Raw genomic sequence first — 27,820 nt, 5'->3', positions numbered from 1 at the left:
AATCCCTTCCAAGACTGGAGGATTCTAGTCTGGCTTTACGGCCTCCAGAGAGCTTAATTGTAAATTCAAATGTACACTGCAATAATCACAATCAACCTGGTATTTTTGAGGAAAACTCAGTAAATCAGTTTCTTTGGGAGAAAGAGACCTCTAAGAGAAGGGAATGTTAAATCAAGGAAGGTTATACATTCATGCCTGGGCAACCTGTCTAACACCGCCATTAGTGGGTCCGGGTAGCCATGAAGCTGTGGGAAGAGCCAGGGAACAGAGCCCTCTACAAAGCAGTCAGGAGATTTAGAACAACTGGTCAACCAGAAGTGGGCCTGCCACCATCTTCCTCACAAATGCAAACCCTGCCGCTCTCTACTCCAGGCACACTATAGCTGTTGCAGCCAGGATAACACATCACTTCTAAGGAGAGCAAACTGTGCTCATTAAATAGTGGATGCCAGTTTTGCACTGGTACCACATTTGAAAACCGGAGAGCGGAACACGACTGTAGAAGCTTCAGTGCTGTAGTACTGCTTCCACTCAGGGGAGACCCGCAGGCTTCCAATGCAGCAGAACTGTGATGGTTTATTAAATGGTACAGTAAGAAAAGTTGCATCTAGCACCCTTACAATGCTAACACTAGGATAATCAATAGTCATGTGCAACTCTGAAGGGATTTCTTGAACAGCATTGATTCCACATCTTAAAGCAGTAATCGAGAGAACAGGACAAGGACATTTGGTTGTGTCCACAATACAAGGATTTTTCAAAGACGCCAAGGGCAGTACTACAGAGACAAAGGGGCTGCCATGGCTAATCAACCTCAAATTGTCTATTCTGTACATAAGGTAACAGACAGGCAGGGTGGTCCACAAATGTAATCCTAGTACTCAGAAGGTAAGAGGGCTGTGAGATTAAGTTTAGCTTGAGAGACACAGAGAGACCATGCTAAGAACAAACAGGAAAATAGTCATCTTGGTTCAGTCTTAAGTACAGAGTTCAAAACAATCAACCGAGTAAAACACACAGTGTATGAAAGGGAAGTCATTAGAGATAGTTTACGCACAATTCTTTGTTTCACTTTTTCAAAAAGGAGTTATTAAAGCTGAGATACTTTGTTCTTTCTCTGTATATGGAGCAGAGGTTAAGTCCATGGTTTTATACTACATATACTATAGGAAATAATAAAAGATCAAGAACTCTGAACTAGCCAAAAGGTCTCCCCAAAGCAAAGGAAGTGTCCCAAGGTGAGGATGGACTGCAGAGGGCAGGTTATCACAGAAGCAGCCAGAAGAAAAGGGAATCCGGAAGCAGTGAGCACTGACTGACCAGTCATGCAGAGAGGCCAGGAACCAGATCTGAGGAGGCAAATCAGGAACAGCATGAAGAACACTCAGTTGTGCCTCCCTTGTCTCCTAGGAGCTGGAAACCTCTAGAAAGTCCAACTATAATTTTAAGAAGAAATGAAAAAGGCATACATACGCTTCTAATAATGTTAACAGGTCAGGCCAATACATCAACATGACAGGACAATGTACTGTACAACACTGGCCAAGAGAAACTTCGGGAGCGAGTCACTGTAGGGCAACAGGGAGGGAGGAGTAGGCAGCAAAGAAAAAAAAATCTACCCGACAGCCACAGACCCAGAAATGAAAATGGTGCTGACTTATAAACCAGGTAAAGTTTAACTTGATGCTGTTGGCCAGGTTCTGACTTTTCCTTGAGACTCGAGCCATGCTCAACAAGACTAGACTTAAAGGTGTGCCCTGTGATTTCAGGTGATGCTAAGATCATGCTGCCCCGCGTTAGGTATCACAACAGGATAGCAGCACCAGGGCAGGTCACTCTAGTGTGTGAACAATGAACAGAAGAGCTGAAATGAAGTTGAATCTTTCCCAGCTGGTTACAATGGTGAGCATCTAACCCTGACAGGGCACTTCAGCTGGGATATGAAGGAAAGCGCACTGTTTTAACAATCACATCATGGTTTAAATCACTTCAACATATTCAATCTTGTAACTGTTTAAACATTTAACAGTTGCTGGATGTCACTTGTTATGTCTTTATAAACAGAGCGCCATCCGACACACAGTTTTTCTGTGTACATAAGACGGCCTCCAGACATTAAAAAAAAAATGTGTGGTAACTCAGCTAGGCTTTCTAAACGGGCTTGTTTTGTTTTTGCTGCATAGGCTTTAGAACATTCCAAAAGAACCCACGAAAGGAAAACATGCCCCATACAGATTTTAAGTCCAAAGTCTCCAAAATAGTAACAGTGGCTTTTGGGTGATTTTGCGATATTGACTGTTTTAGCTCTTTTAAAAACATACTTTCTACATTTCCAGTCTTCTTTCCCCCAAATGAGAATATGCTACTTTTTTTTAATAGGAAAAAAAATGATAAATATTCCCTTGGGAAAAGAGGAGGCCACCCACCAAGAAAGCAAGACCCTCTCAGTTAGGCCAAGTCTGAGACCGCCAAGCTAAGCTGGTAACAGGATCAGCCTGACAGGCAGGGAGGCTGGAGTCAGCTACCAGAGAAAACGGTAGGGGGCAGGGGAGGAAAGCAAGGACAGGAACCCAGGGGTGGTGGGCTGTTAACTCTACATCAGACTCCCGACAAGTGTGGTTGGAGTCACAGCTGAATTTGTATGTTAATCAGTCCATGGGCTAGTCCACAAGAAAGTCAGGGTTCAAGAAGCAAAGCTACCTGGGGCAACCTTCCCGCTTGGCTCCTGAGCTATAATCAAACCCTCTGACCTGCCTGATTCTTCTCTACCAAGTAAGGACGACTCTACCACAGTCGTGCTACAGCTGTAGCCAGGATAACACGTCACTTTCAACGCTGCATCGAGTGTAAACTGCACTCATTATATAAAGGATGCCTTAAAGCTGCTCCCCAGCTTCCTTCCCAATGTGCCTTGCACACAGAATACCAGCCTCCTGGAAGATGGACGGCCTTCTAAACCACCGCAGAGGAGAGCTATATAGATAAGCCTCGGATACTCTTGGGATTTCTCAGTTCCTTTCTGAGAAGCAGCCACATAACATGAGGACAGAGGACGGTGAAGGGCAGGTGCCCGTGACAATGTGGTCATATGTGTGATAGGCATGCCATAGTATGTATCTGCGCCAGGATGTCCAAAAGGCACAAAGACATCCATGAAAAGTAACTGATAAAGATTCAGAATCATGACATCAATGTCTGTACATACATACATACATACATGCATACATGCATACTTACATACATGCAACAATAAACGAGAAAGGACCCATTCTTTGTTTCAGAGCTAATCAAGCTGTTATTTAAACTATGGTAAAAATGTACATTTGTGAAACCCTATGCCACTCTATGTAGCTTCTTAGGAGCAAAGATTTCACCTGAAAGGAACTCAGCATGTTGTCTCTTTGTACGGTGGAGAACATATGGCCCAGGTGTCTACTTCAGCAAATCAACTGAAGCTCACATACATCACCCTGGAAGCCTGCAATGGATCTGGAGATCATTGGCTCCATAGATGAACAGAATGAAGGCTGGCTTAGCAGGCCACAAAAGCAATACTGATGTGTAGCGTTAAGTGACTGACTGCTCCAAGCTTTGACAAGAACTCCCAAGCAAAGCTGAGCAGCACATTCAAGAGAACACCTCAGAAGAAACACACACGGAGTTTTAAGAACGCTCATTGGGCCAGGTGGTGGTAGTGCTCGCTTTTAAGCCCAGTGCACCGGAGGCAGAGGCAGGTGGATCTCTGTGAGTTCAAAGCCAGTCTGGTCTACAGAGGTTAGTCAGGGCCATGCTGTGAGATCTGTCACAAACAAAACAAAACAAACCTCCTTTCCATGCTGTCACCAAAGAAACTCCTATTAGTCTACTGGTCCTCATGCTACATAGGAAGGGACAGGAGCAAACCCAAAGCTCCCCACCTCCAGGACCTCTTGCAGAATTTATACTTTATTTTATTTATTTACTTTTAGATATTCTAAGTTATAAGAACAACAAAAAACTGGGCCTGGCCTGATGCCATATCCATAGTCTCAGTCCTTGGGGAGGTTAAGGCAGGAGGATGGAGAGTTCGAGGCCAGCCTGGGCTACACAATAAGTCACTGTCTCCAAAAGAGGTGACAGGATGGCCCAAGAGGTAAAGGCACTGGCCACCAAGCCCGACAACGTGGTGGAAGGAGACAGCCACCTAGCCTCGGATAGTGTTCTGGGGCTTTCGCTTATGTGCAGTGGTCCATGGATACCTGAAAGTGTGCGAGAGCATACACATACACCAAAGTAACAGACAAGTGGAGTAAATAAATGTAAAGAAAGAAGAGGGGCTGGAGAGATGGCTCAGCAGTTAAGAGAACTGACTACTTTTCCAGAGGTCCTGAGTTCAATTCCCAGCAACCACACGATGGCTCACAATCATCTATAACAGGATCTGGCACCCTCTTCTGATGTGTCTGAAGACAGTGACAGTGTACTTACAGCCAGAGTGAGTGAGGCCTGAGCAAGCGGGGCCTGAGTGAGCAGAGGTCCTGGGTCCTGAGTTCAATTCCCAGCAACCACATGATGGCTCACAACCATCTGTATAGCTACAGTGCACTCATATACATAAAATAAGTAACTCTTTGAAAAGAAAGAAGAGAAAGGGAAAGGAGCCCGCCATTTGGCCTATATCATATCCCACCAGCTGTCATATTCCAAAGCTGACTCAAAAAAAAAAAAAAAAGCTGGCTGGGTCTGGGTGGTGGGTTGGGGGTTGAATCCTATGACATAATCAAAGTTTTCTCTAGGAGACTAGCTTTGCAATGAATTATTATGAAGACTTTTTCCTCCGCAGAAGAAAAAAAGCCGGGAAGAAGTTAATATAAACCCCAAGACAGAGGGTTCTGCCAGGAAAATGACTTCCAGCGATGCAAACGCAAGGCAGATGTTGTGAAGGCATTTAAAGCTCACTACACATGAAGTCTCTCAAGCTTCAGGTGCATGCTCAAGACAACAGACACAGCTGGGGCCCACCAGGGCTGCCATTCGAAATCCCCAGTTTTCCCAGGCCCGGTTAAAAAAAGAAAAGTCATCTGTGAATGAGCAGGGTTTCAAGACTCTCGAAAATAACCAAAAGCAAAATCACTTTAAAACAGTGAGTATTGTCTAGATTACATTTAAAACAACTTTTGTGTTTCTTTTTTTTCATTCTTAAGAGTGTAAATTCTACTGAGTGGAAGTTTGGAAGAAATCCCATTCTGTGTTACATTTTCTTATTGCTCGCTCAAGTGGAGAATTTAGTGAGTTGTTAGAGCAATCACAGTGACCATGGGCTCTGTTCATTGATGTGTTTTACCTATACATCCCACCTCAAGCACAGAAGCACATTCCTGATGGGTCCTCGCTGTCTCCAGTTTCATCCTCTCTTTATCATCTGTAGGTCTTCTATGAATTTCTATGGGTTTTTATATTGAATAATATTAAAAAAATGTCCTAAGTTTTTCGAAGTCCGAGGGTGGCCTTGTGCAGCAATTATTTTAAAATCTGTACCAACAAATTAAAAACTGAACCTGCTTTTGAAGGCTCTTGCTATTGTTATAGTCACTTAAGGTCTTTTAAATGGAAACGGAAGTTTCAATCGTTTGCGTTTTTCCCCCACCTTAGCGCGTGAATGCAGTAGATCATCCTCGGTATGTTTTTCCGATCGTAGACATCTGTTGTTTCTGGATAAAATATCTGGAAAACAAAAGAGACACCATACTTACTATGCTTTAATTCTCTCCCCAGCCAGACCCGGCTGCCTTTGCTAGTCTATAGCTATTTAAACGTGGAAGGATCTCTAGGTGGGTTGCCTCCCCTTAACTCCACAGAGCAATCCTAGCATATAAACCGGTGCCTGGTGAGTGGCCCGCCCCCTAGTGGCCAATCCCACAGAGGTGGGCGCACAACCAGCCCTTTCTAGAAGGCTGGATGATATCTTCATGTGTCCTGTGAGCCTGAGAAGGAGACGTTTTAATGACCACTTTATCACATTATTAAAAATCTGAATAATTGTTTGTAATTCATGAACATTTATGCAGATATTTTCTTAAAGTCAGAAGGAATAAAAACAAACGCCTGTACTCCACGTTTCTGACCGTTATTGTTAGCGTCCTGGTATGCGCTTCCTGATTTCTTCTTTCTTTCTCTGTATATATTTTTTTCCTCTGATATTTTTTTTTAAAAAACGTTATGCACATGTGAAAACCAGGGTGTGCAGACCATAAACCTGCTGAAAGGACTTACTAGAAGCTGAACACTTTTCATCCCTTGTAGTATTCTATGCACACATAATTTCTGGTGAATACTAACAATTCTCGTCTATTTCTGAACCACAGCTGAACCATTTCCCGTGGCCGAACGTTTCTTTGGCTCTTGGTCCTCTCCCTGTCACTGTAGTGAATACCTTGCATCTATATTTTCAGAATATCTGATTCTTCTCCCAGATGACCATCTAGACCTGGATTTACCAAACCAAATTACGTGCACATCCACACTGGTTTTTCCATAAGCTTGAAGCTAAAAACTTGATATGAAACAGATTTCAGAGTGGGGGTACCAAACTTTTATTTCTGAGCAAGGGAAAAAATGAATAATTGAGCTTGAAGTCTCTAATATTCAGATAAGCACATCATCATCGCTTGCTTTCAGTAAATATTTTATACGGCTTGACATTAAAACTAAAATTAAGTCATGTACCATATGGTAGTACTTTGGTACTCAAATGCAATTTTTCCACTGGACATCGGAAAACAATAGAGACACGAGTGTTTCTCAAGTGAACAATGTACTGTATAGTTGCTGTGTTTGTAAAGAAATGTCTGCAGCCTGGGAAGTCTCAATGCCCTTCCAGCTGTCTCCTAACACGTTCGCTGTCGAGGTGTTGGCGAGACGAGGCTTCAGACTCAGAGGACTGTTTGGGTTTAAAGTTGTAACAACTCTGGCTGGCTCTTGCTTCACACCTCACTGCACTGACAGGCAACGCTCCCCAGGTCCCTTTCTTCACACAAGAACCTTCTACATCTCTGTTTTTCCTGGGAAGTCCTTATGGAAATGGCTTCCTGCAGCAGAGAGTTGGAGTCCCTTATAGTTCATCAGACTGTCACATGCCACTCTGTCTCTAACCCTTCATGGGAAGCCAAGCACAGAATGGACACTCAGTATTGATGAAGGGATTGATGGATTGATAGCACTCCCCTACAAAGTCAGCTCAGTGCACCCTTGGCCTTAATGATACCATCTGTCGGAGATTTCATGGCGAAAGTCAATGTGAAGACAGTTTGGAAAGGTTCAAACAGGTCTTTCCTGTGTCATGAAACTGTCCTAACTAGATGTTTCTTCACCAAGAAAATTTCTAGTTGAAGTTCTTTGTTGATTTTTTTTTTTAAGCAACCAATCCCTCACTTAGCACTTGACAAGTCAAAACTAATTCATTTTAAGTGGCAACTAGTGTTCAGAAGGGAGTGGTGTTTAATGTTTGGTGGGGGGAGGACTAGTTTGAAAGAAAATGGCAGAGCAAATTACATGCTGGGAATTTGGGGAAAATAAGGCTGACATAAAAGTGGCATTGGTACACAGACATTGAAAACGCACCCCACGTGGGTGCGGAGAACCGAATTGGTGACGTCTAAAGAGCAGCCATGTTCAGACGGTTCAACGGCTCTCCAGGCCCTGCTCTGCTGAGCCCAGAGCCTTACCTATTAGCAACGGGCTTCATACTGAGGTGCGTTCCCAGCCTACCGGGGAAATACTTCTACCAGCACACCTAGCTCAAGAGTAAAATAATAACATGGGTATGTTATTATAGGCCAGCTTTTCCTCTGTCCCCTCATCTTCACAATGACATCTTATAAATCATTTCCTCAAAGTAGCTGTGCATACTACACAATGCAAAGGTTGGATCCCATGACACGAATGAAAACTGGACATTTGCCAGGACAGCAAACCAACCCCAAAAGGTGACTTATGATCCCAATAATATTAAAAAATAGCGGTGATGGAGAGCAGTTAGTGATAGCCAGGATAACCTGGGGGATGGATGTAAGATAAAAGTCCACTTTCCTGTGGTGACTGTGTCTGGATAGCAGTAGGAGGCACAGAAATCCCTTCATGGGCTAAAACTGCACACCAGAATAATACACTTACAACCTTGCAAACAAATGCAAACAAATGTAAAGAAAGCCAGTGTTCTAGTTTATATTACACCCTGATGGCAACTCAGGGGGAGAGCTCATGCGATAACCTCACTATTCAGAAGCTGAGGCAGGAGGATTCCACAAGTTTGAGGCCAACCTGGGATATATAGTGAATCCCAGGGCAGCCTTAGTGACACAGAGATTCTGCCATTTAAAACGAAAACAGAAAAACAGAAAAAAAAAAAACCCAAAATATCATGCATAGACCACTCAATTTCTATCTAATATGGTACTACGGTTATAAAAATGTCAGTGCTGGGGGAAGCTGAGTGACGGATACACAGAGGCAAACTATTTTTGAAAGTTCCCGTGATCCTATAATCCTTCTGAAGTAAACGTAGTCCTACAGTTTCCAACCAGAGCAATTTCCTCATTTCCCCCATAGGCCTATTTCTTCTCTCTCTGAATTTACCAAGTGCTGAATGCTCGCTGATTGAATCTTATTTGGTAGATCTATTTTCGGAGTAAGAGCTACAAGCCTCTAACCTTTCAGATTTTAAAGTGAGACCATGATTTATAATAATAATTGTAAAGATAAAAAAATGTGGGCCAAGGAGATGGCTCAGCAGGAAAGAATACAAACCCACAAGCCCGATGACCAGAGTTTGATCCCCAGAAACCACATAAAAAGCCAGATGCCGTGGAATGCGTCTGCAATCCCAGTACCCTGATGAGGAGGTGGGGAGTGGAGACGGGAGAACCGCCTGGAAGTCCACAGGCCAGCTAGCCTGGGGTACGCTTTGTAGATGAGAGGCCTTGCTTCAACAGCTTGGGAAGTGAAGTCTGACTCCTGAAAGTGGTTCTTTGGCCTCCGCACACCCTGGCATGCGTGTCTGCACGCACAGACACATACATTTAAAAGGTCAAATTACAATAATTTACAGAAAATGTACCCAAAGGAGCCGACCGACTACCTTAAATTAACCCCCAGCTGAAGCCCATTCTAACCTTGTTTAATTTAGACACACTTTTACTTGTGTGCTTTGTAGCTGTGTCTCTACTTCACTGCGAATTCTTGCCACATGTGCCCCTGGGTAAGCCCTTCTGTATCCCAAGCCTGCAGAGACATGTCTCAGCCTGACAAATCAGTTTCAAAGTGAGGCGCTGGTCTTGCACTGACTTTTCGTCTTCCTGGGTTAGCATGTGCTGTGCAAAAGCTTACCTTGGGGAGCCCAATGGCCTCCATGGCTCTTAACCACTGCACGGTGTTATCTGTGTGTCGAAAATGAAGGCCGGACTTCTAAAACATAGAAGAGAGGAAAAGGGAAGATGAGATCACATAGAAAGTGAGTCATTTGCCATATATATTTCCACGACCAGAATGCAACTCAACTGTGCTTTTTCAAGAACAGCCATTGATGCTCACAGAAAACAAATCCAGACGTACCAGAAAGACTAGACTATTTCAGGAACACTCGTTATCTGTGATGGGCTACACTAGTCTCTATGCTCCACACTTCAAGGTCATTCTGAACTTGGATTTCAAACACCACGTAATGTCTACCACACACCTCAGGATGTTTGGTAAAACATGTATGCACAAGTCCATGATTGCCTGGTATCAAGATCTTGGTAATCATGGCTGAGAAGTCTAGCAATCTCAGGTAAAGCAGATGGAATCTTAACTTTAAGTGATTAGTTCCTTGCTCTCTCTCTCTCTCTCTCTCTCTCCTTCCCCCCCCCCCCTTCTCTGAGATTAGGTCCTACTATGTTGCTGTGGAGTGCCTAAAACTTATTATGTAGCCTAGGTTGGCACTTCATAGCTTCTGCTTCCTGAGTGCCAGAATTGCAGGCATGCACCCCCATGACCCAGTTCTACACAGAATTTTTTGAAAAAGCTAAATACTTGTTTGTCTGTCTGTCTGTCTGTTTTGATCATGGACACCTACCTCTACAGAAAACCTGGAAGGCAGAAAGAGAAAGGCACAAACCACCCGATAATGCAGAGCTAATCTCAGTACACATTACTTATATTTTAATAATAATCCCGGCTTTGTACAGGAAGTAAATATCCAGCAGAAATGCCATATGACCTTTTTCTACATGGTAAAAACGGCCTTTCATTTCTACTTTACAGTCCCAATCAGACTGCCACTTCATGAAGTTATATCAAGTAATGAGCCACAAAGAACCTTAAACTAGATTGCATTTTTCATTTAATGCATAATAGAACATAATCTATTTCACATTAATTTGAAATGAGTATGTAAAAAAAAAGAAACTATAGCAAGTTTCATTATATAAGTAACACCCAATGAAGGATAATCACATTCAATAAGGCTGGCTCATACTGCCTTTTATGAGCTTCCAAAACTGAATGGTTTACTAAATCAAAGGTGCTCTCACTGCTGTTAGAAATCACAAAACATAAGCAAATTAATAGTCAATGAAGGCTGAATAAAAGTCACCAGTCTTGATTGCACAATGTGTTTCAAGTACTTTATGTAAATGATTTCTAATTTTCCGAATACCTTTCAGCATAATTGCTAGTCCTACTTTTTAAACATGGGAAAAGGCGGGTCAAAAAGATAAAATGATTTGTCTAAAGTTAAGTGGTTCTAGAGAGCTGGGATCCATACGCGACGGGGTCTCTAAAACCTTCTGAGTGTTGACATTCCTGTCCTGGGGGTTGGGGTGGGGAGGGAGGGTGGGAGAACCTGGAGTCTAATGATTGGTGTCAGGCGTTATAAAACAGCTGGGAGTAGAACAGAGTGGGGAAAGGAGGAAGAAAAAGAGATAAATTAGATAGGAAAGAGGAAAATATAAAAGTTAGTCTTCTGTTGATGGTCAGGACATGGTATCTGTTTATAATACAGCGGCATAAATGTTTGCAGAATTCCAGCAGTCCTTAAATAAGAGCGGTCTGTGATCACGGGAGAACAAGACAGACACGATAATTAAATTTAGAGAGAGGTGTGGATGCAGGAGGCAGCCCTCCTGTGCACAACTTAACTAAAGGTTTTCCTACCTGACATGATAATTGTGGAATGTGATATAGTCTAGGTGATAAATGATGTACTTGCTATTCAGGCTTCTGTGTAAAAATGACCAAGACTTTGAGTTGAAGCCAGTTCCTGATAATACCCAAAAGAAAACCAATCTGGATGTTCTTAAGTGTGTATTAGCATCACCCAGCAGAAGCCATGATCTATGCTAACACCGTTCCCCCTCCTTCCCTTACTAGGTCCACAGTGTCCTTTTCTTGTGCCAGCGAGTTAATGAAACAACTTCTGTCAGCTCAAGTTCTGGCAACACTGGCTTGGGCTTCAACAATCCCAAATCATGTCCTGAAAAACGCCATTTCTCTTTTAGTGGTCTTGTTAGGTAAGTAATCTCAGAAAAGTTGTAAACCCTACTGTGCCTTTCTTCCTCAGCCTTAAAATGCTATTCTGAGCTGGGACAAAGAAAGTCCTTAGTCACAAAGTACAGCTGCAAGCGCAGAGGGCATCAGCCATGACGACCAGGACACGCCTTGGAGGCTGGAAGCTTTCACTCACACGTAAGGTCTGAAAAGGGTCTTGGCTTCACATACGGGGACTGACTGACAGGGTGGGCATTTCTACAGAACTCCCACAGATTTCCGTTCCTCCTCTCAAGCATCTGAAAAGCACCGACTTCAGAACCTGGGGCTCCATATTCACTTGCTTAAAAACTATGTTTCTGTGAGTGGAGCTGTCTCAGTCTACAGACTTGCTTCAACTAGTATGAAAGCTGGTTTTCTAAATGGGCTCAAAATAATCTCTTCCATTGTAGTTCCTTTTGGAATTTTTTTTTTTAAATCAGTCCTACATATTAATATGTGATGAAATGACACGGCTATTTTTAACCAAAGATGCTGCTGCCTAGTTAACGTGCTTATATTTCATGTGGAACAATATATTCTTTCTTCTAATTTCATATTACAGGTGTGTGCTCATTTTCTATTACTGAGCCGTTTCCCTGCCAGGAAATGAAGTTCATCCTGTTCCAATTACATAGATGAAAAATTATGCAAGTCTTCTTTGGATCCAACTTCCTGTATATTAGAACTAGAGTACTTTGGCTCGACAAGATAGTCCAGAAATGTTAACAATTATTCCACAATGTTTATATTTTATAGATGAGGAAACAGAAGGTACAAGTGTGCATGATATCCCAAATGCCACTCATGGTGAATGTAACAGACTCAGAGTAAAGGCTCTGGGATGGATAGCTTTATCAATTTACCAGTCTTTAATCACCAAGTAAGAAAGTTTTAATGAGAGATTATCTAGATTATCTATCTAGATTATATTAGTGGACATGTGTCATGGGGGAGCCTTTGATTAGGTTAATAGATGTGGGAAGACTCTGTCCACTGTGGGAAGCACCATTCCCTGGGCTTGTGTCCTAGAGATGGAGAAGATGAACTGCATGGCTGGCCTGCAAGCCTTCATTCCCTTCTGTTTTTGTCTGTGATGTGACTAGCTGACTTAAGTTCCTGACACCTTGATTACTGAACTATGCTGGACTGTAACCTCATATTGTGAACTAAAACAAACCCTTTCTTCCAGAAGTTGCTTTTTGTTGGGATAGATGATCACATTAACAGAAGTTGTTATAGTAGAACAGGCTCTTTGCAGAGCCCCGATTCTGAATCCAGACTCTGGTCATGCTGCTGCTGACTGTGTCTAAGACTTAGCATGACCCTCAGGGAACACACACCAGTTATTCAGTTTTTCACCCACAGCCATTGCCCGAGACTTTTGCTAAGTCCCCTCTCAAAATGTTCTTCCCACATTCTTCCCTGGCCACGCGTGGATGAGGTGATAGTTAACACTGACTGGCAATGGGGCAAGATCTAGAATCACCAAGGAGACAAATCTCTGGGGTTTCTGCATTGGGGTAATTGAGATGGAAAGACCCGCCCTAACTATTATCCTATAGCAGAAGGGCTTGGGCAAAAGCAAGCTGAGAATCATAGAATTCTCCTTTTTCTTTTTCATTCTTTCTTTTATTTCATTTATATGAGTATATTGTAGCTGTCTTCAGACACACCAGAAGAGGGCATCCGATCTTATTATAGATGGTTGTGAGACACCATGGGGTTGCTGGGAATTGAGACCATTCCAGAGTTTAGATTTTCAGATATTCAGATTATTTCAAATATCAATAATTTCAAATATTCCAGAGTTTAGATTTTCAAATTTTCAAAGATTTCAAATGTGCAGAAATATTAACCTGCACATGCGTCTCTTGTAGAACAACTTCTTCTTATCCCGCATTATCATTTTTATGCTAAAGACATAAAAATGCATTTTATGCCAGTCTATTCAAGCTCTCAAACCTCACTATAACACAAGACTCTCCTATAGGTGAATTTCCTCAGCAAGTACTCATCAAGAGATGGTACTTAGTTCACCAGTGAGAGCCAAGAGCTCAGTTTTTGAATACACTCCTCAGGTATCCCTGCAGTAGGCCCTGAGTGGAGGCAGAAGGGTAGACTTCAAGCACCTTGAGTGAGCTCCAAGGTATAGTGGTTTGAATAAGAAATGTCCCCCCCCCCTCCATATTTTTGGTTGTGAGCCTAGGAGTTGTCTCTTGAGAGGCTCTATCAGAGCCTGACAAATATAGAGGCGGATGCTCTCAGCCAACCATTGGACTGAGCATATGGTCCCCTAATCCTAACCCTAACCCTAGGGTTAGAGAAAGGACTGAAGGAGGTGAAGGGGTTTGCAATGATAGGAAGAACAACAATAGCAACCAACCAGACCCGCCAGAGCTCCCAGAGACTAAGCCACCAACCAAAGAGTACACATGGAGGGACTCAAGGCTCCAGCTACATATGTAACAGAGGATGGCCTTGTAGGACATCAACTGGAAGAGAGGCCCTTTGCCCTGCGAAGGCTTGATGCCCCAGTGTAGGGGAATGCCAGAGCTTGGAGGCAGGAGTGGGTGGGTGGGTGGGTGGAGGAACACCCTCATAGAATCAGGGAGAGGGGGCATGGGATACGGGATTTCCGGAGGGGAAACAGGGAAAGGGAATACTATTTGAAATGTAAATTAAAGAAATATCCAAGCTGGAGAGATGGCTCAGCAGGTAAGAGCACCAACTGTTCTTTCAAAGGTCATGAGTTCGAATCCCAGCACCCACATGGTGGCTCATAACCATCCGTAATGAGATTTGACGCCCTCTTCTGGTGACTGAAGACAACTACAGTGTACTTACATATAATAAATAAATTAATTAAAAAAAAGATTTAAGAAAATATCCGATAAAAGAAAAGAAAAAATGCCCTCCTTAGGCTCAGACATTCGAATACTTGGCTCCCTGTTGGTGGCCCTGTTTGGGAGGTTTAGACGGTGGGGACTTACTGAAGGAGTGTCATTGGGAATGAGCTTTACGAGTAAAATGCATTGCTATTTCTTGCTTCCTGCTTGGCATTCAGGATGTATGCTTTTAGCTTCCTGTTCTGTCAGGGCTAATGCTTGTTGCGATGTCTCTACCCTACCATCATAGACTCTTGTCCCTCTGAAATCGTAAGCCAAAATAAACCCTCTTCTATAAGTAGCCTTGGTTGTGGTGTATTTTTTTTTTTTAATGTTTAATGTTTTTTATTATAATTTTTATTTTCTAGATTCTTTGTTTACATTCCAAATGATTTTCCCTTTCCCAGTTCCCCCCTCCCCCTAAGTTCCCTAAGCCCTCTTCCCTCCACCCATTCTCCTATCAACCCCCTCCTACTTCTCTGTCCTGGTATTCCCCTACAATGCTGGAACAAGCCTTTTCAGGATCCAGGACCTCTCCTTCCTTCTTCTTGGGAGTCATTTGATATGTGAATTGTGTCTTGGGTATTCAGAGTTTCTGAGCTAATATCCACTTATCAGTGACTGTATAACCATGTGTGTTCTTTTGTGATTGGGTTACCTCACTTAGGATGATATTTTCCAGGTCCAACCATTTGCCTAAGAATTTCATGAATCCATTGTTTTTAATTGCTGAGTAGTATTCCATTGTGTAAATATGCCACATTTTCTGTATCTATTCCTCCATTGAGGGACATCTGGGTTCTTTCCAGCTTCTGGCTATTATAAATAAGGCTGCTATGAACATAGTGGAGCATGTGTCCTTATTGCATGCCAGAATGATTTCCAGAATGGTTGTACCAACTTACATTCCCACCAGCAGTGGAGAAGTGTTCCTCTTTCTTCACATCCTCGCCAATACCTGCTGTCTCCTGAGTTTTTAATCTTAGCCATTCTAACTGGTGTAAGGTGAAATCTCAGGGTTGTTTTGATTTGCATTTCCCTAATGACTAATGATGTTGAACATTTTTTAAGGTGCTTCTCAGCCATTCAAAGTTCTTAGACAAATGGATGGAACTGGAGAACATCAGTCTCAAAAGAACACTCATGGTATGCACTCACTGATAACTGGATATTAACCTAGAAGCTTAGAATACTCAAGATACAATGCACTTATCAAATGATGCCCGAAAAGAAGGAAGGAGTGGCCCCTGGTTCTGGAAAGGCTCAGTGCAACAGTGTCGGGCGGTACCAGGACAGGGAAGTGGGAAGGGGTAGATTGAGGAACAGGGGAAGGGAAGAGGGATTATGGGACTTTTGGGGAGGGGAAATCCAGGAAAGGGAAACTCACTTGAAATGTAAATAAAGAATATATAGAATAAAAAAAAGAAAAAAAAGGGGGTACAGAGCTAAACAAAGAATTTTCACATGAAGAACTTAATTTTTAATTTTAAAAAAAATTTGAATTTTTTTATTGACTATATTCTTCATTTACATTTCAAATGTTATTCCCTTTTCCGGTTTCTCCCCTCCCAGAAACCCCCCCAGCCCATCCTCCCTTCCCCTGTCTCCACAAGGATGCCCCTCCACCCAATCCACTCCCACCTACCCCCTACCCCTTGATTTCCCCATGCTGGGGCATCTATTGAGCTTTCATAGGACCAAGGACCTCTCCCAACAGGTGTCTGACAAGGCATTCCTCTGCCACAAATGTGGCTGGAAACATGCGTACCCCTGGGTTGATGTCTTAGTCCGTGGGAGCTCTGCAGGGTCTGGTTGGCCAACACCATCATTCTTCCCATGAGGCTGCAAACCCCTTCAGCTCCTCCAGTCCTCCCTCCAAATCTTCCATTGGGGACCCCACTCTTGCTCAGTCCAATGGTTGGCTGCTAGCATCTGCCTCTGTGTCTGTAAGGCTCTGGCAGAGCCCCTCAGGAGGCAGCTATAACAGGCTCCTTTCGACAAGCACTTATTGGCATCCACAATAGTGTCTAGATTTAGTGGCTGTTTATAGGATGAATCCCCAGGTAGGACAGTCTCTGGATGCCCTTTCCTTCTGTCTCTGTCCCACACTTTTGTCCCCATAATTTTTCCTGTGAGTATTTTGTTCCCTTTCTCAGAAAAACCAAAGCACCCACACTTTGGTCTTCTTTCCTTTTGAGCTTCTTGTGGTTCGTGAGTTCTATCTTGTTCATTCTGAGCTTTTAGGCTAATATCTACTTATCAGTGAGTGCATACCATGTGTGTTCCCTTGTGATTGAGTTACCTCACTCAGGATGACACTTTCTAGTTCCATCCATTTGCCTAAGAATTTCATGAATTCATTGTTTTTAATAGCTGAGTAGTACTCCATTGTGTAAATATACCACATTTCTATATCCATTCCTCTGTTGAAGGACATCTGGGTTCTTTCCAGCATTTGGCTATTATAAATAAGGCCACTATAAACATAGTGGAGCATGTGTCCTTCTGGATATATGCTCAGGAGTAGTATAGCTGGGTCCTCAGGTAACACTATGTCTAATTTTCTGAGGAACCACCAAACTGATTTCCAGAGTGGTTGTACCAACTTGCAATCCCACCAGCAATGGAGGAGTGCTCCTCTTTCTCCACATCCTCACCAGTATCTGCTGTCACCTAAGTTTTTCATCTTAGCCATTCTGATTGGTATGAGGTAGAATGTCAGAATTGTTTTGATTTGCATTTCCCTCATAACTAAGGATACTGAACATTTCTTTAGGTGCTTCACAGCCTTTGAGTTTCCTCAGTTGAGAATTTTCTGTTTAGCTCTGTACCCCATTTTTAAATAGGGTTATTTGATTCTCTGGAATCAAGCTTCTTGAGTTCTTTGTATACACTGGATATCTAGCTAGAGCAATCAGACAACAAAAGGAGGTGAAACGTATACAAACTGGAAAGGAAGAAGTTAAAATATCACTATTTGCAGATGATATGATCGTATACTTAAGTGACCCCAAAAATTCCACCAGAGAACTCCTAAAACCAATAAACAACTTCAGCAAAGTGGCTAGATATAAAATTAACTCAAACAAATCAGAAGCCTTCCTTTACTCTAAGGATAGACAAACTGAGAAAGAAATTAGGGAAATGACACCCTTCACAATAGTCACAAATAATATTATATACCTTGGTGTGACTCTAGCCAAGCAAGTGAAAGAGCTGTATGACAGCAACTTCAAGCCTCTGAAGAAAGAACTCAAAGAAGATCTCAGAAGATGGAAAGATCTCTCATGCTCATGGATTGGCAGGATTAATATAGTAAAAATGGCCATCTTGCCGAGAGTAATATACAAATTCAATGCAATCCCCACCAAAATTCCAAATCAATTCTTCATAGAGCTAGAAAGAGCAATCTGCAAATTCATTTAGAATAACAAAAAACCCAGGAGAGCAAAAACTATTCTCAGCAACAGAAGAACATCCCTGACCTCAAGCTCTACTACAGAGCAATAGTGATAAAAATTATTTGGTATTGGTACAGAGACAGGCAGGAAGATCAATGGAATAGAATTGAAGACCCAGAAATGAACCCACACACTTATGGTCACTTGCTATTTGACAAAGGAGCTAAAAACGCCCAGTGGAAAAAAGACAGCATTTTAAACAAATGCTGCTGGATCAACTGGAGGTCAGCATGTAGAAAATTTCAAATCAACCAATTCTTATCTCCTTGTACAAAGCTCAAGTCCAAGTGGATCATGGACCTCCACATAAAACCAGACACACTGAAGCTTATGGAGGAGAAAAGAAAGTGGGGAAGAACCTTGAACACATGGGCACAGGGGAAAATTTCCTGAACAGAACACCAATGGCTTATGCTCTAAGAACAAGAATCAACAGACAGGACTTCATAAAATTGCAAAGCTTCTATTAGGGAAAGGACACTGTCAATAGGACAAAACAGCAACCCCTTTACCTCCTTCAGTCCTTTCTCTAACCCTAGGGTTAGGGTTAGGGTTAGGGTTAAGGTTAAGATTAGGGGAACGCGTGCTCAATCCAATGATTGGCTGAGAGCATCTGCCTCTGTATTTGTCAGGCTCTGGCAGAGCCTCTCAGGAGACAAGTCCTAGGCTCACAACTAAAAATATGGGGGGGGGGCATTTCTTATTCAAGCCACTATACCTTGTAGCTCACTCGAGGTGCTTGAAATCTAACCTTCTGCCTACTGTAGGGGCACCTGAGGAGTGTGTACACAAACTGAGCTCTTGTCCCTTACTGGTAAACTGAGTACCATCTCTTGGTTTGCTGAGGAAATTCACCTATAGGAGAGTCTTGTGTCATAGTAAGGTTTGGTGTCCAAGATTTGGGAAAAGATCTTTACCAATCCTAGATTGAGGGCTGATATTCAATGTAGTGCATTTTCATAGCAACAGAAGAGTGACTAAAAAATTGGTTCCTGATAATGAGCTGTTGCCTGACCATGTTGTTCTTGGGAAGAATGTGGAAGGCTTCAGAACGAGACTAAAAGAGAAGACTAACACTTTGAGTAAGGCTTGACTGGTTGTCCTGGTAGGAACCTGGAAGATGGTGCTAAGAGCAAAGGAGACTGTAGAGGCCTCACTCAAGAGTTTCCAGAGGGAAGCAAGGATTTTTAAAGGAAGCTGGGCTAGTGGCCCAGGCTAGCTAGTTTTTATGTCAACTTGACACAGGTGAGGATCATTTTGTAAGATGGAACATTAAGAAAAAATGTTCTCATCAGATTAGCCCATGGGCAATGCTAGTGTGTATTTTCACATTAATATTTTTGAGAGGAACCACCTCTGTCGGTGGTGCCACTCCTGGACAGGGTGGTGGTCATGGATACTATAAGAAAACAGGCTAGCAAATCATGAGGAGCAAGCCAGTGAGCAGCACCCCTCCATGGCCTCTGCGTCAGCTCCTGCCTCCAGGTTCCTGCCTTAAGTTTCTGCCATGACTACCTTTGATGGTGGACTGGGACCTGAGATCTGTAAGCTGGAACAACCCTCTCCTTCCCAAGCTGCTTTTGGTCATGATGTTTCATCACAGTCATAGAAACTCTAAGACAACTCCATTCCTGTGACAGCTTGGCAAAGAATCTTGCTGTGTTCTGCCTGTGCCCTATGAACTTGCCTGAGGCTAAATTTAAATAGTAATGGACTAATTTCTTTGGCAGAGGCAATTTCAAGGCAACATAATATTGAATCTGTGGTGTGGTTAGTATGAATCGCTTTTATGCAAGTCTCCAATGAAAAGAAACAAGTAGATACAAAGAAATATAAAATGTACAGTCTAAAGAGAAACAGCACATACCAGGAAACTCAATTGGTGTGTCCATGACTTGTGCTGGAAGAGATCAGATTGTCATCAGTAAGTAGAGAAGCATGCCCTGAGCTGACCTAAAGGAGGGATCCTCTCAAGACAAGACCACAGCTATCTAAGCATTCAGCTTGTGAAACGGCCTAAGGTGCCTTCTGCCCCTAGAAAGCAACTGAATAGAAGCTCAGATGCTAATGCGGCTCAAGGCTGGGGTCCTACACTGGCAACCACACTTGGCAGTGCCATGCTGGTTGCAGGGGCATACAGGATGCAAGAGTGAAGAGGTTGTGGTTCCTTCCTCTGCAGCTTAAGAGAGCCAATGAGGACAGGAAGCATGTGGCAAGGAGCAGCTGACTGAAGACTCCGAAAGGCCATTGCAGGAAGCTACGAAATAAGATGCCCTGGTTACAGGGGAGACCCCAAAATTTCAGAGATGGTAGATGTGGTACATATGCCAAGGAAAACAGTGCAAGGGGAGTGGAGTAAGTCCAAAGCAAAGACGCTCCCTGTGGGCGCGAGGCTGAAGGAGAGGGTCACCTAAGCCTTTTAATATTAAAGTCCTGGACGTGGATAGTGGATATAGTTAGCCCTGCTGGGCTTCAGTCTTGCTTTGGTTCAGTATTTCTTCTTCACAATGCTGTCATTTCTCTCTTTTGGAATGACAAGGTATGTTTTACGCCATTGTATGTTGGAAGTACGTAATTTGCCTTTTGATTATATAGGCCATTACAATGAAGAAATTGCCTTGAGTCTCAGAAGAGAGTTTGAAACAGTGCTCAGTCTGTGAAAGACTATGGGTACTTGTGAAGTTGAAATCCATGCATTTTGCACTGTGACAGAGCTGTAAAAGGAAGCGGGGCAGGGAGTGGAATGCAATTGTCTGAATAAGAAATGTCCCCCATAGACTCAGGCATTTGATCTGGGAGGTTTAGGGAGTTGGAGAAAGTAGGCCACTGGGGTTGGCTTTGACGGTACGAAGCCTTGCTTTTCTAGTTTGTTCTTTCTGCTTTGTGCTTGACTCCCAATATGTCTGCTGTCAGCTTTCTGTGGCCACTGCTTGTTGCCATGGTTCTACGGTGCCATCACGAACTCTCACCTCTGGACCCGAAGCCAAATAAACTGTCTCTCCTGTTAAGTTGCCATGGTCATGGTGTCTCATCACAGCAACAGAAAAGTAACTACTACACACGGAGAGCACACAGACACAAGGCAGGCTCCGGCTTCCTTGAACCTGATGTGTAATCCTTCACCTGGTCCCTCCCACGGGCCAAGCTCTGCACTATGCACCGAGGCCCAAGCACAGAACAATTTTCAAAAACTTATTTTACATTTATTTAATGTGTGTGTGTGTGTCTGTGCACATGCATGTGCGTGCGTGCATGCACATATATGTATATTCACAGCACGTGTGTGTGGAAGTCAGAAGACAATTTGCAGGGGCAGTTCTGTCCTTCCACCATGAGATCCAGGGACCAAACTCGAATCATCTGGCTAGGCCGCAACTCCCTTTGCTCACTGGGCCATCTTGCCAGCTCCTAAGAGAATCTTTCCCATATGCTTATTGTGAGGTGTATTGAGGTTTGGGCTGCTATGTATTATAATTCTAGACTCTATACCCGAAGGTCTAGGCCTACCTAGACTTCTCAGGTTTTCAAGCTTTTGTTGTACAAACCTTGTTCCTTGATTTAAAATAATTGATTAAATAATATTGGCTACAGCCAATTACTGGATGGATTAGAGGTAGGCGGGTTTGAAGTGACCTGGTTGGGGGTGGGGTGGCGGGAGACATAAGGAGGAAGAGAGAGAAAGAATTGGGGAGGGGGAAGCCACTATGAGGGGAGATGGACCATGAGCACATCGCCAGGAGAAACAGCAAGTATCTGGGGCACAGCACTGGGGAGGTTGAGAGGGCAGCAGTTAGAAGAGCAGATTAGGGGTTACTCCCCCTGCCCCCCCCCACCCTCAGTAATTGTCAAAGCCAAATAAAATATCTTAGTCTGAGTCTCATTTATTTGTAAGATAGTTGATGCTACGCTTAAATTGGTTGTCCTACGAAGGGTCCAAGAGAGACAGTAAGGGGTCCCACAGCACGGATAACACGGTCTCATAGCCTAGTACAGAATATGGAGTGGCCTTCAAACAGAGTCCTCATATGTGGAAGGCTCATATATAGCACCCAGGACATCCTTCTAACCCTGAATCAATGAGGCACCAGGGTTCTAGACTGACTGACAGACAAAGAAGACTGACAAGTGGATGGCTACCCTGGCTGTTCTGCTGAACGGGATCAAGGACATGGTCCTCCTTGGGGATGCGTGTGTAATGGGAAAGTTGTGCTTCACAGCTGCAGTAGGAGGAACCTGTGTTTTCTGAACTCATGGCTTTCCCCAATGGCACCCTGAAGTGCCACACCCATGTTAGGGGGCATGCGTTAGGTTTAAACATCCTCACTGTCATCTTATGATTTAGGGATCCTTGAAGGGACCATACAGTGGGCTCTTGGCCCCAAAAGACTCAAGAACAGGAAGTTGTGGCATCTACTCAAGAAACTTTATTTCTTTTTGTTACTGTATCAAAACCAAAAAGACTCTAATGTGAAATTTTATGATAACATGGAAAAGTACTAAGATTTACTCTCATGAACATCCTGTTCTCCAGAGATTCCAGAGAGGGCCAGTTTTCACATATCCTGTGCTCTCCCTGTAACCCAGTGGCACAGAAGGCACCCACACCTCAGCTTGCAACAGCCTCCCTCCTGCCCCTACACAGCATCATTTCTGCCCCGCTCTGTCTCCCAAGAGCCTGCTGGGGTTGGCGACAGCCCCTGAGAACACTTTTCTCTCTTGTGATACTTCACTTATAGTATCATCATCTGTGCAGGCTCTTGTAAATACTGTTTCGTTACAAGAGACCAACAATGTAAAGAGACCTGTCCCCCTTCCAGGGAGAAGGTGTCGTTGATTTTGACAGCAGGCTCTCTAATGCCTGGAGGTGTCTGACTAAGTACCCTGAGGCTATTGCCACAGGGGTCTAGAGCTTAAGCAGAAGCCGATGCCCAGTGCCAAGGCCTATGATGTTCAGAGAAAAAAGAGCCAGTCCGGAGTCACCTCCAGGCTCACATCCCGGCAGGGTCTGTCTCTAACCTTGAGTCTTTGCTCACAAAGCCAGAGGGAAACTGAGCTTCTCCTTCAGGTACCTAATCCAATGACGTGATACTGAGTCATTAACAGGCCTTGGTCTTCATAATAGCCACTTGACACCAGAGTCTAAAATGTGGGTGCAAGTTCGTCTTGCGGATGGGGGTGTAGGTTGCTATGATTCCCCAATTTTCTAAAATTAAAAAAAAAATTAAACCCAGGTAATTTGCTATTTTAATATCCTGTCAGGAACCCAAATGTCCTTTGATAAATGCAAACATTGGTTCCTGACAGCATTCCAGACATAAACCTGTGGTAGGCTGCCGTCTGTCTAAGGCAGTGGTTCTTAATCTGTGGGTTATGACCCCTTTGGGGGTGGAATGACCCTTTCACAGGGGTCTCATATCAGAAGGTCTACATATCAGAGATTTACATTTCAATTCATACCAGTAGCAATGAAAAAAATTTTATAGTTAGGGATCACTACGACACGAGGAACTGTATTAGAGAGTTCAACATTAAGCCGGGTGGTGGTGGTGCACAACTGTAATCCCAGTACTTGGGAGGCAGAGGCAGGTGGATTTCTGAGTTCGAGGCCAGCCTGGTCTACAGAGTGAGTTCCAGGACAGCTAGGACCACACAGAGAAACCCTGTCTCGAAAAACCACCACCACCACCAACAACAACAACAAAAAAGAGTTGCAACATTAGGAAGGCTGAGAACCACTGCTCTAAGCAATGGTAATGGACCCCAAAGACATTTGTCACAGGCCTCTGTCTACTGCAAGTCTAAAGTTATTGAAGTATTGATCTGAATCCAATATGTACATTCAAGAATACATGCTAGAATAACAAGTGTCCTACCTAATGTGACCTTTTAAAAGTCCATTTCTACAGAAAATGCATCCTAAGATGTCAAGCACAAGGGAATATAAACAGTTGTTACTTGTGCTTTAATTAGCCAGAAGCTGGAAAGAACCTAGATGTCCTTCAACGGAGGAATGGATACAAAAAATGTGGTATATCTACACAATGGAGTACTATTCAGCCATTAGAAACAATGAATTCATGAAATTCTTAGACAAATGGATGGAGCTGGAGAACATCATACTAAGTGAGGTAACCCAGTCTCAAAAGATCAATCATGGTATACACTCACTGATAAGTGGATATTAGCCTAGAAACTTTGAATACCCAGGACATAATCCACACATTAAATGATGTCCGAGAAGAATGGAGGAGTGGGCCCTGGATCTGGAAAGACTCAGTGCAAGAGTATAGGGGAATTCCAGAACAGGGAAGTGGGAAGGGGTGGATGGAAGAATAGGGGGACGGAAGAGGGCTTATGGGACTTGCGGGGAGCGGGGACCCAGAAAAGGGGAAATCATTTGCAATGTAAATAAAAAAATATAAATAAATAAAAATAAAAATGAAAAGAAAGAAATTAAGTTTATCTAAAATATATTTCCCATTTCTTCAATTTCCAGCCATATTCTATATTTTCCTTACAGTTGTAAAAAAAAGAACTCTTAAAGACTGCAAACAAAAAATCAATGTTACAAAACAAATGTGGGCTGGGGATATGGCTCAGTGTTAAAGAGTGCTTGTCTAGCAAGTCACAAAGCTTTGAGGTTTGTCTCCAATAAAGAGAGAAGGGAGGGAGAGAGGGGAGGAAGAAGTGGACAGCTCTCAATGGGCTGGAGGTGTAGGCCAGTGGTCTGAGCATCTGTCTAGTGTATATGAGGGTCTGAAGTGGGACCCCAGCCTCACTCATGAAATAGCAACAAAAATGTAAACTTTCTAAGAGAATGAAGGACCAAGCTCGGCTGGGAAGACTCAGAGGATAAAGCATTTACTGTGCAAACATCAAGACCAGGGCCTGGGTCCCTAGAACCTACATACATCCTAAAGCGGTGCAGCATGCTTATAATACCAGCGCTGGAGAGGAAAGAGACATGGGATTCCCGGGACAAGCTGCCTAGCTAGACTAGTGAGAACAGGTGAGCTCTGGGTTCAGAGAGACTGCCCCAGTAAAGTGGAGAGTGATTGAGGTCTTAATGCACATGTGCATTGACCCCATAGTTACTTGTCCATGTGTAAACATGCAAAGATGCATGTGTGCATATCATACATACACACAAAAAGGAAGCGGGTCAGAAGACAAAGTTTTTAAGCAGCTATAACCCTTGCTGTGTAGCAGACAAGCTATGGCGTGTTCTGTAGCAGACCCACCACCCGTTCTAAATGACTCCTGCAGATACATCCTCCTCTCTACCAGTCCTTCTATTTTCGTGTCTTATTTCCGGCCTCTGGCTCCATGAGTCTAATGAGGGTTGCTTACAGGAGTATGGGTGGGGGGCTAGTTAAGGTACCTGAGTCATTTTCCAGTGGTTACGCTGCTGAAGAAAATGTCTCTTTCTCTCCCAATAACCTTTCACTGCCTATGAACCTTCAAGGAGGAGTTAATTTTGAATATTTCTCTCCTTCACTACAGATGGAAGACCAGTAAACTGTATTGTGAAATAGGGATGCAGTGTACTGTTGGGGATTTGCTTTAATGCTTGTATTATGGTAATTGGGTTCCCCAAATTGCACAAGAATCCCTCTTGTAAGATGCTGAAGGTCCCTGCCCCCAGTTGGTTCTGATTGGTGAGTAAAGTTGCCAGTGGCCAATGGCTGGGCAGGAAGATAGAGGCGGGACTTGAGGATTCTCAGGCAAGGGGACTGAGAGAGGAAGGAGGATGGAGAATCACCTTGTAGGGAAAGGCCTGTCCCAGGCCTGAGAAGTATAGGGCAGAGAGACAGCAAGATAGCCAACATATAAGAGTCAGGGATCATGGCTCAGGCGGGCTGCAGGTCTGGGTCTGGGGCAGCCAGGATGGAATATAGGTTTTAAAAGTAATAATTCAAGAATATTGGAGGGGAAGTATTAGCTACAGGGAGGTTTTAGAGTGGCCCAGCTATTGAGCTGTGCTGTGTCTTTCATTGAAGAACACAGGACATTGGGGCAGATAGCGAGGAATGCACCTCCGCCACCACTGGGGCGAATTGAGCAGCAAGGGTAGACTCTTACTTTTACACTAATAAAGTCACAAATGGCCTCTGTGAAGGAATAACAGGGATTAGGGTGAGGCTTTGGGAGCTCCCAAACAGAGGCCTCTCTGCCTTTGTTTGGAAATAGAATGTATTCTTTCTTAAAGACTTCAGCCTCAGGAATGACTGTTAGAGGCTCCAAGGACCAGGGACACCCCCACCCCAAATCGTTACAAAAGTATAGAAATGATGAGGAATAAAGAAAGGACAGAGCAAATGTTTGCATGTCACTGGAGGCCAAAAGTGCTTAGCTACAGGTTAGTTACCTTATAACGCGTCTGCTCCATATCATAGATCTTCTTCTCTGATACCATTTTCGGAGCAAAGAACTTGGCTAACTTCGCGAGGTAGACCCCATTCCGGAGCCCTTCTTCCAGTTCAGTGGTTGGTGGCAATTCTTCAACTAAGCAGACTTCCATCCATCTGGAAAGATCGTAAAACGTTAACGTTTGATTGATTCCAGACAGGTAACAGTCCATAAAGGGAGAGACACACGGCGCTTTGCTGTATGCTGGAGACACTGTGGAAGAAAACAGGCCCCAGTGATCTTCCCCAGTACAGGATTTCTTGTTCTTCAGAACAAGGTTGCAGGACATAAGGTGAACAAGAGGGTTTAGTTTAGAGGCACAGAACTCACTAGTGTGCCAGAGCTTGTCAACATCACCTTCATCTGAACCTTTGCCAAATCCCATCAGAGCCAGAGAGGGGGTAAAAGGCCAAACCATTTTGTAAGGGTGGAATTAGTCCTGCTGACATTAAAGAAAAATGACTCGAGGCTTATGAGGGGTAATTCTCATAGAGGCTGTGCCTTAGGGGGTACAGTCTAAAGTACTGCAGTCAGCACAGCTGACTCGGTGCAGAGTGGCTACCAGGAAACTCGAACATGGGAAATTCAGCGAGCAGCTTAGATTCCCCAAATAATACACTGGAATATGCTAAACATACCCACACTTTGGAGTTGCTTATAGTATCTACTGGGTTCTAAAAACATTTTTTTCAAAGATCAGATTAAATCGTAGGGCTTTGTGCCAGTACTTCAGAAAGCAGAGCGCCAATCTCATTGCTGGTCTGAGGATGCACAGTGGGAGAGAGGCCAGGCAAGCTCACATTTCACACTGGGTGCTGAAAAGCCTAAGTATGAAGTGAATGCTCCTCTGTCCTTTCCTGGGTCACACCTGCAAAGACTGGCTGACCATTCTTAGAAGGAAAGCCCCAGCCCTGTCACCAAGCCATTGACCCACACACCAACCCAGCTGTTGGTGTGAGCCTCATACCTCCCTCCACAGGCAGGTTCCTGGAAGTCATGGACACAGCAGCCTCAGATCCCCTTACCATGTGGGAGACAGGGAAGCACTGGGCTGTGATCCTGACGCCTGGCCTGACTCAAACTGCAAATGCTGGGCATGTCTGTTCTGCCTGTGGCTCTCGACAACTCTGAAAAGCTCAATAAACTCCTAATAAGTAAGGAGGAATTACTGGATGATTATTAGGCACATAAATATATAATATACGAGAAAAATATAAATAAAAACACTTGATTTTAGAGCAAAAATTCTAATTCAGTGCTTAGCTTGGGCTGATCCCTGAAGCATTTCAAAATACACACACACACATATAAATATGTAAGATATATATGCATATACATATATATGAGAATACAATACAATATCAAGGAAAAATAAGAGAACCGTATAAGAGAGGCTCTGTGTCTACTACTACATGGCAGGAAGCAATAAGAAGATGTAGGGATGGGTAAAGGGCAGCATGGGGGTTATGCCTAGAATAATACGGGGAAACTTTAGTATGGGATAAAAACCTGGACTTGGCC

General features: G+C 43.5%; 1 protein-coding gene across 1 annotated transcript in view; it reads right to left on the bottom strand.

Annotated features, from left to right (window-relative positions):
* The window catches only part of Iqgap2 (IQ motif containing GTPase activating protein 2), a 276,532-nt gene that overhangs the window by 125,776 nt on the left and 122,936 nt on the right, over positions 1-27,820 (bottom strand). The window contains exons 3-5 of the mRNA XM_052159382.1: positions 26,259-26,415; positions 9,364-9,441; positions 5,627-5,703 (exon numbers count right to left, since the gene is read on the bottom strand). Of these exons, the coding sequence (XP_052015342.1) occupies positions 5,627-5,703; positions 9,364-9,441; positions 26,259-26,415 (312 nt within the window). The remainder of the gene's footprint in view (positions 1-5,626; positions 5,704-9,363; positions 9,442-26,258; positions 26,416-27,820) is intronic.

The sequence above is a fragment of the Apodemus sylvaticus genome, chromosome 16 (genome assembly GCF_947179515.1).
Source record: "Apodemus sylvaticus chromosome 16, mApoSyl1.1, whole genome shotgun sequence".
Lineage (NCBI taxonomy): Eukaryota > Metazoa > Chordata > Mammalia > Rodentia > Muridae > Apodemus > Apodemus sylvaticus.
Note: the sequence above shows the minus strand (reverse complement) of the source record. Positions and strands in the feature narration are given on the sequence as shown.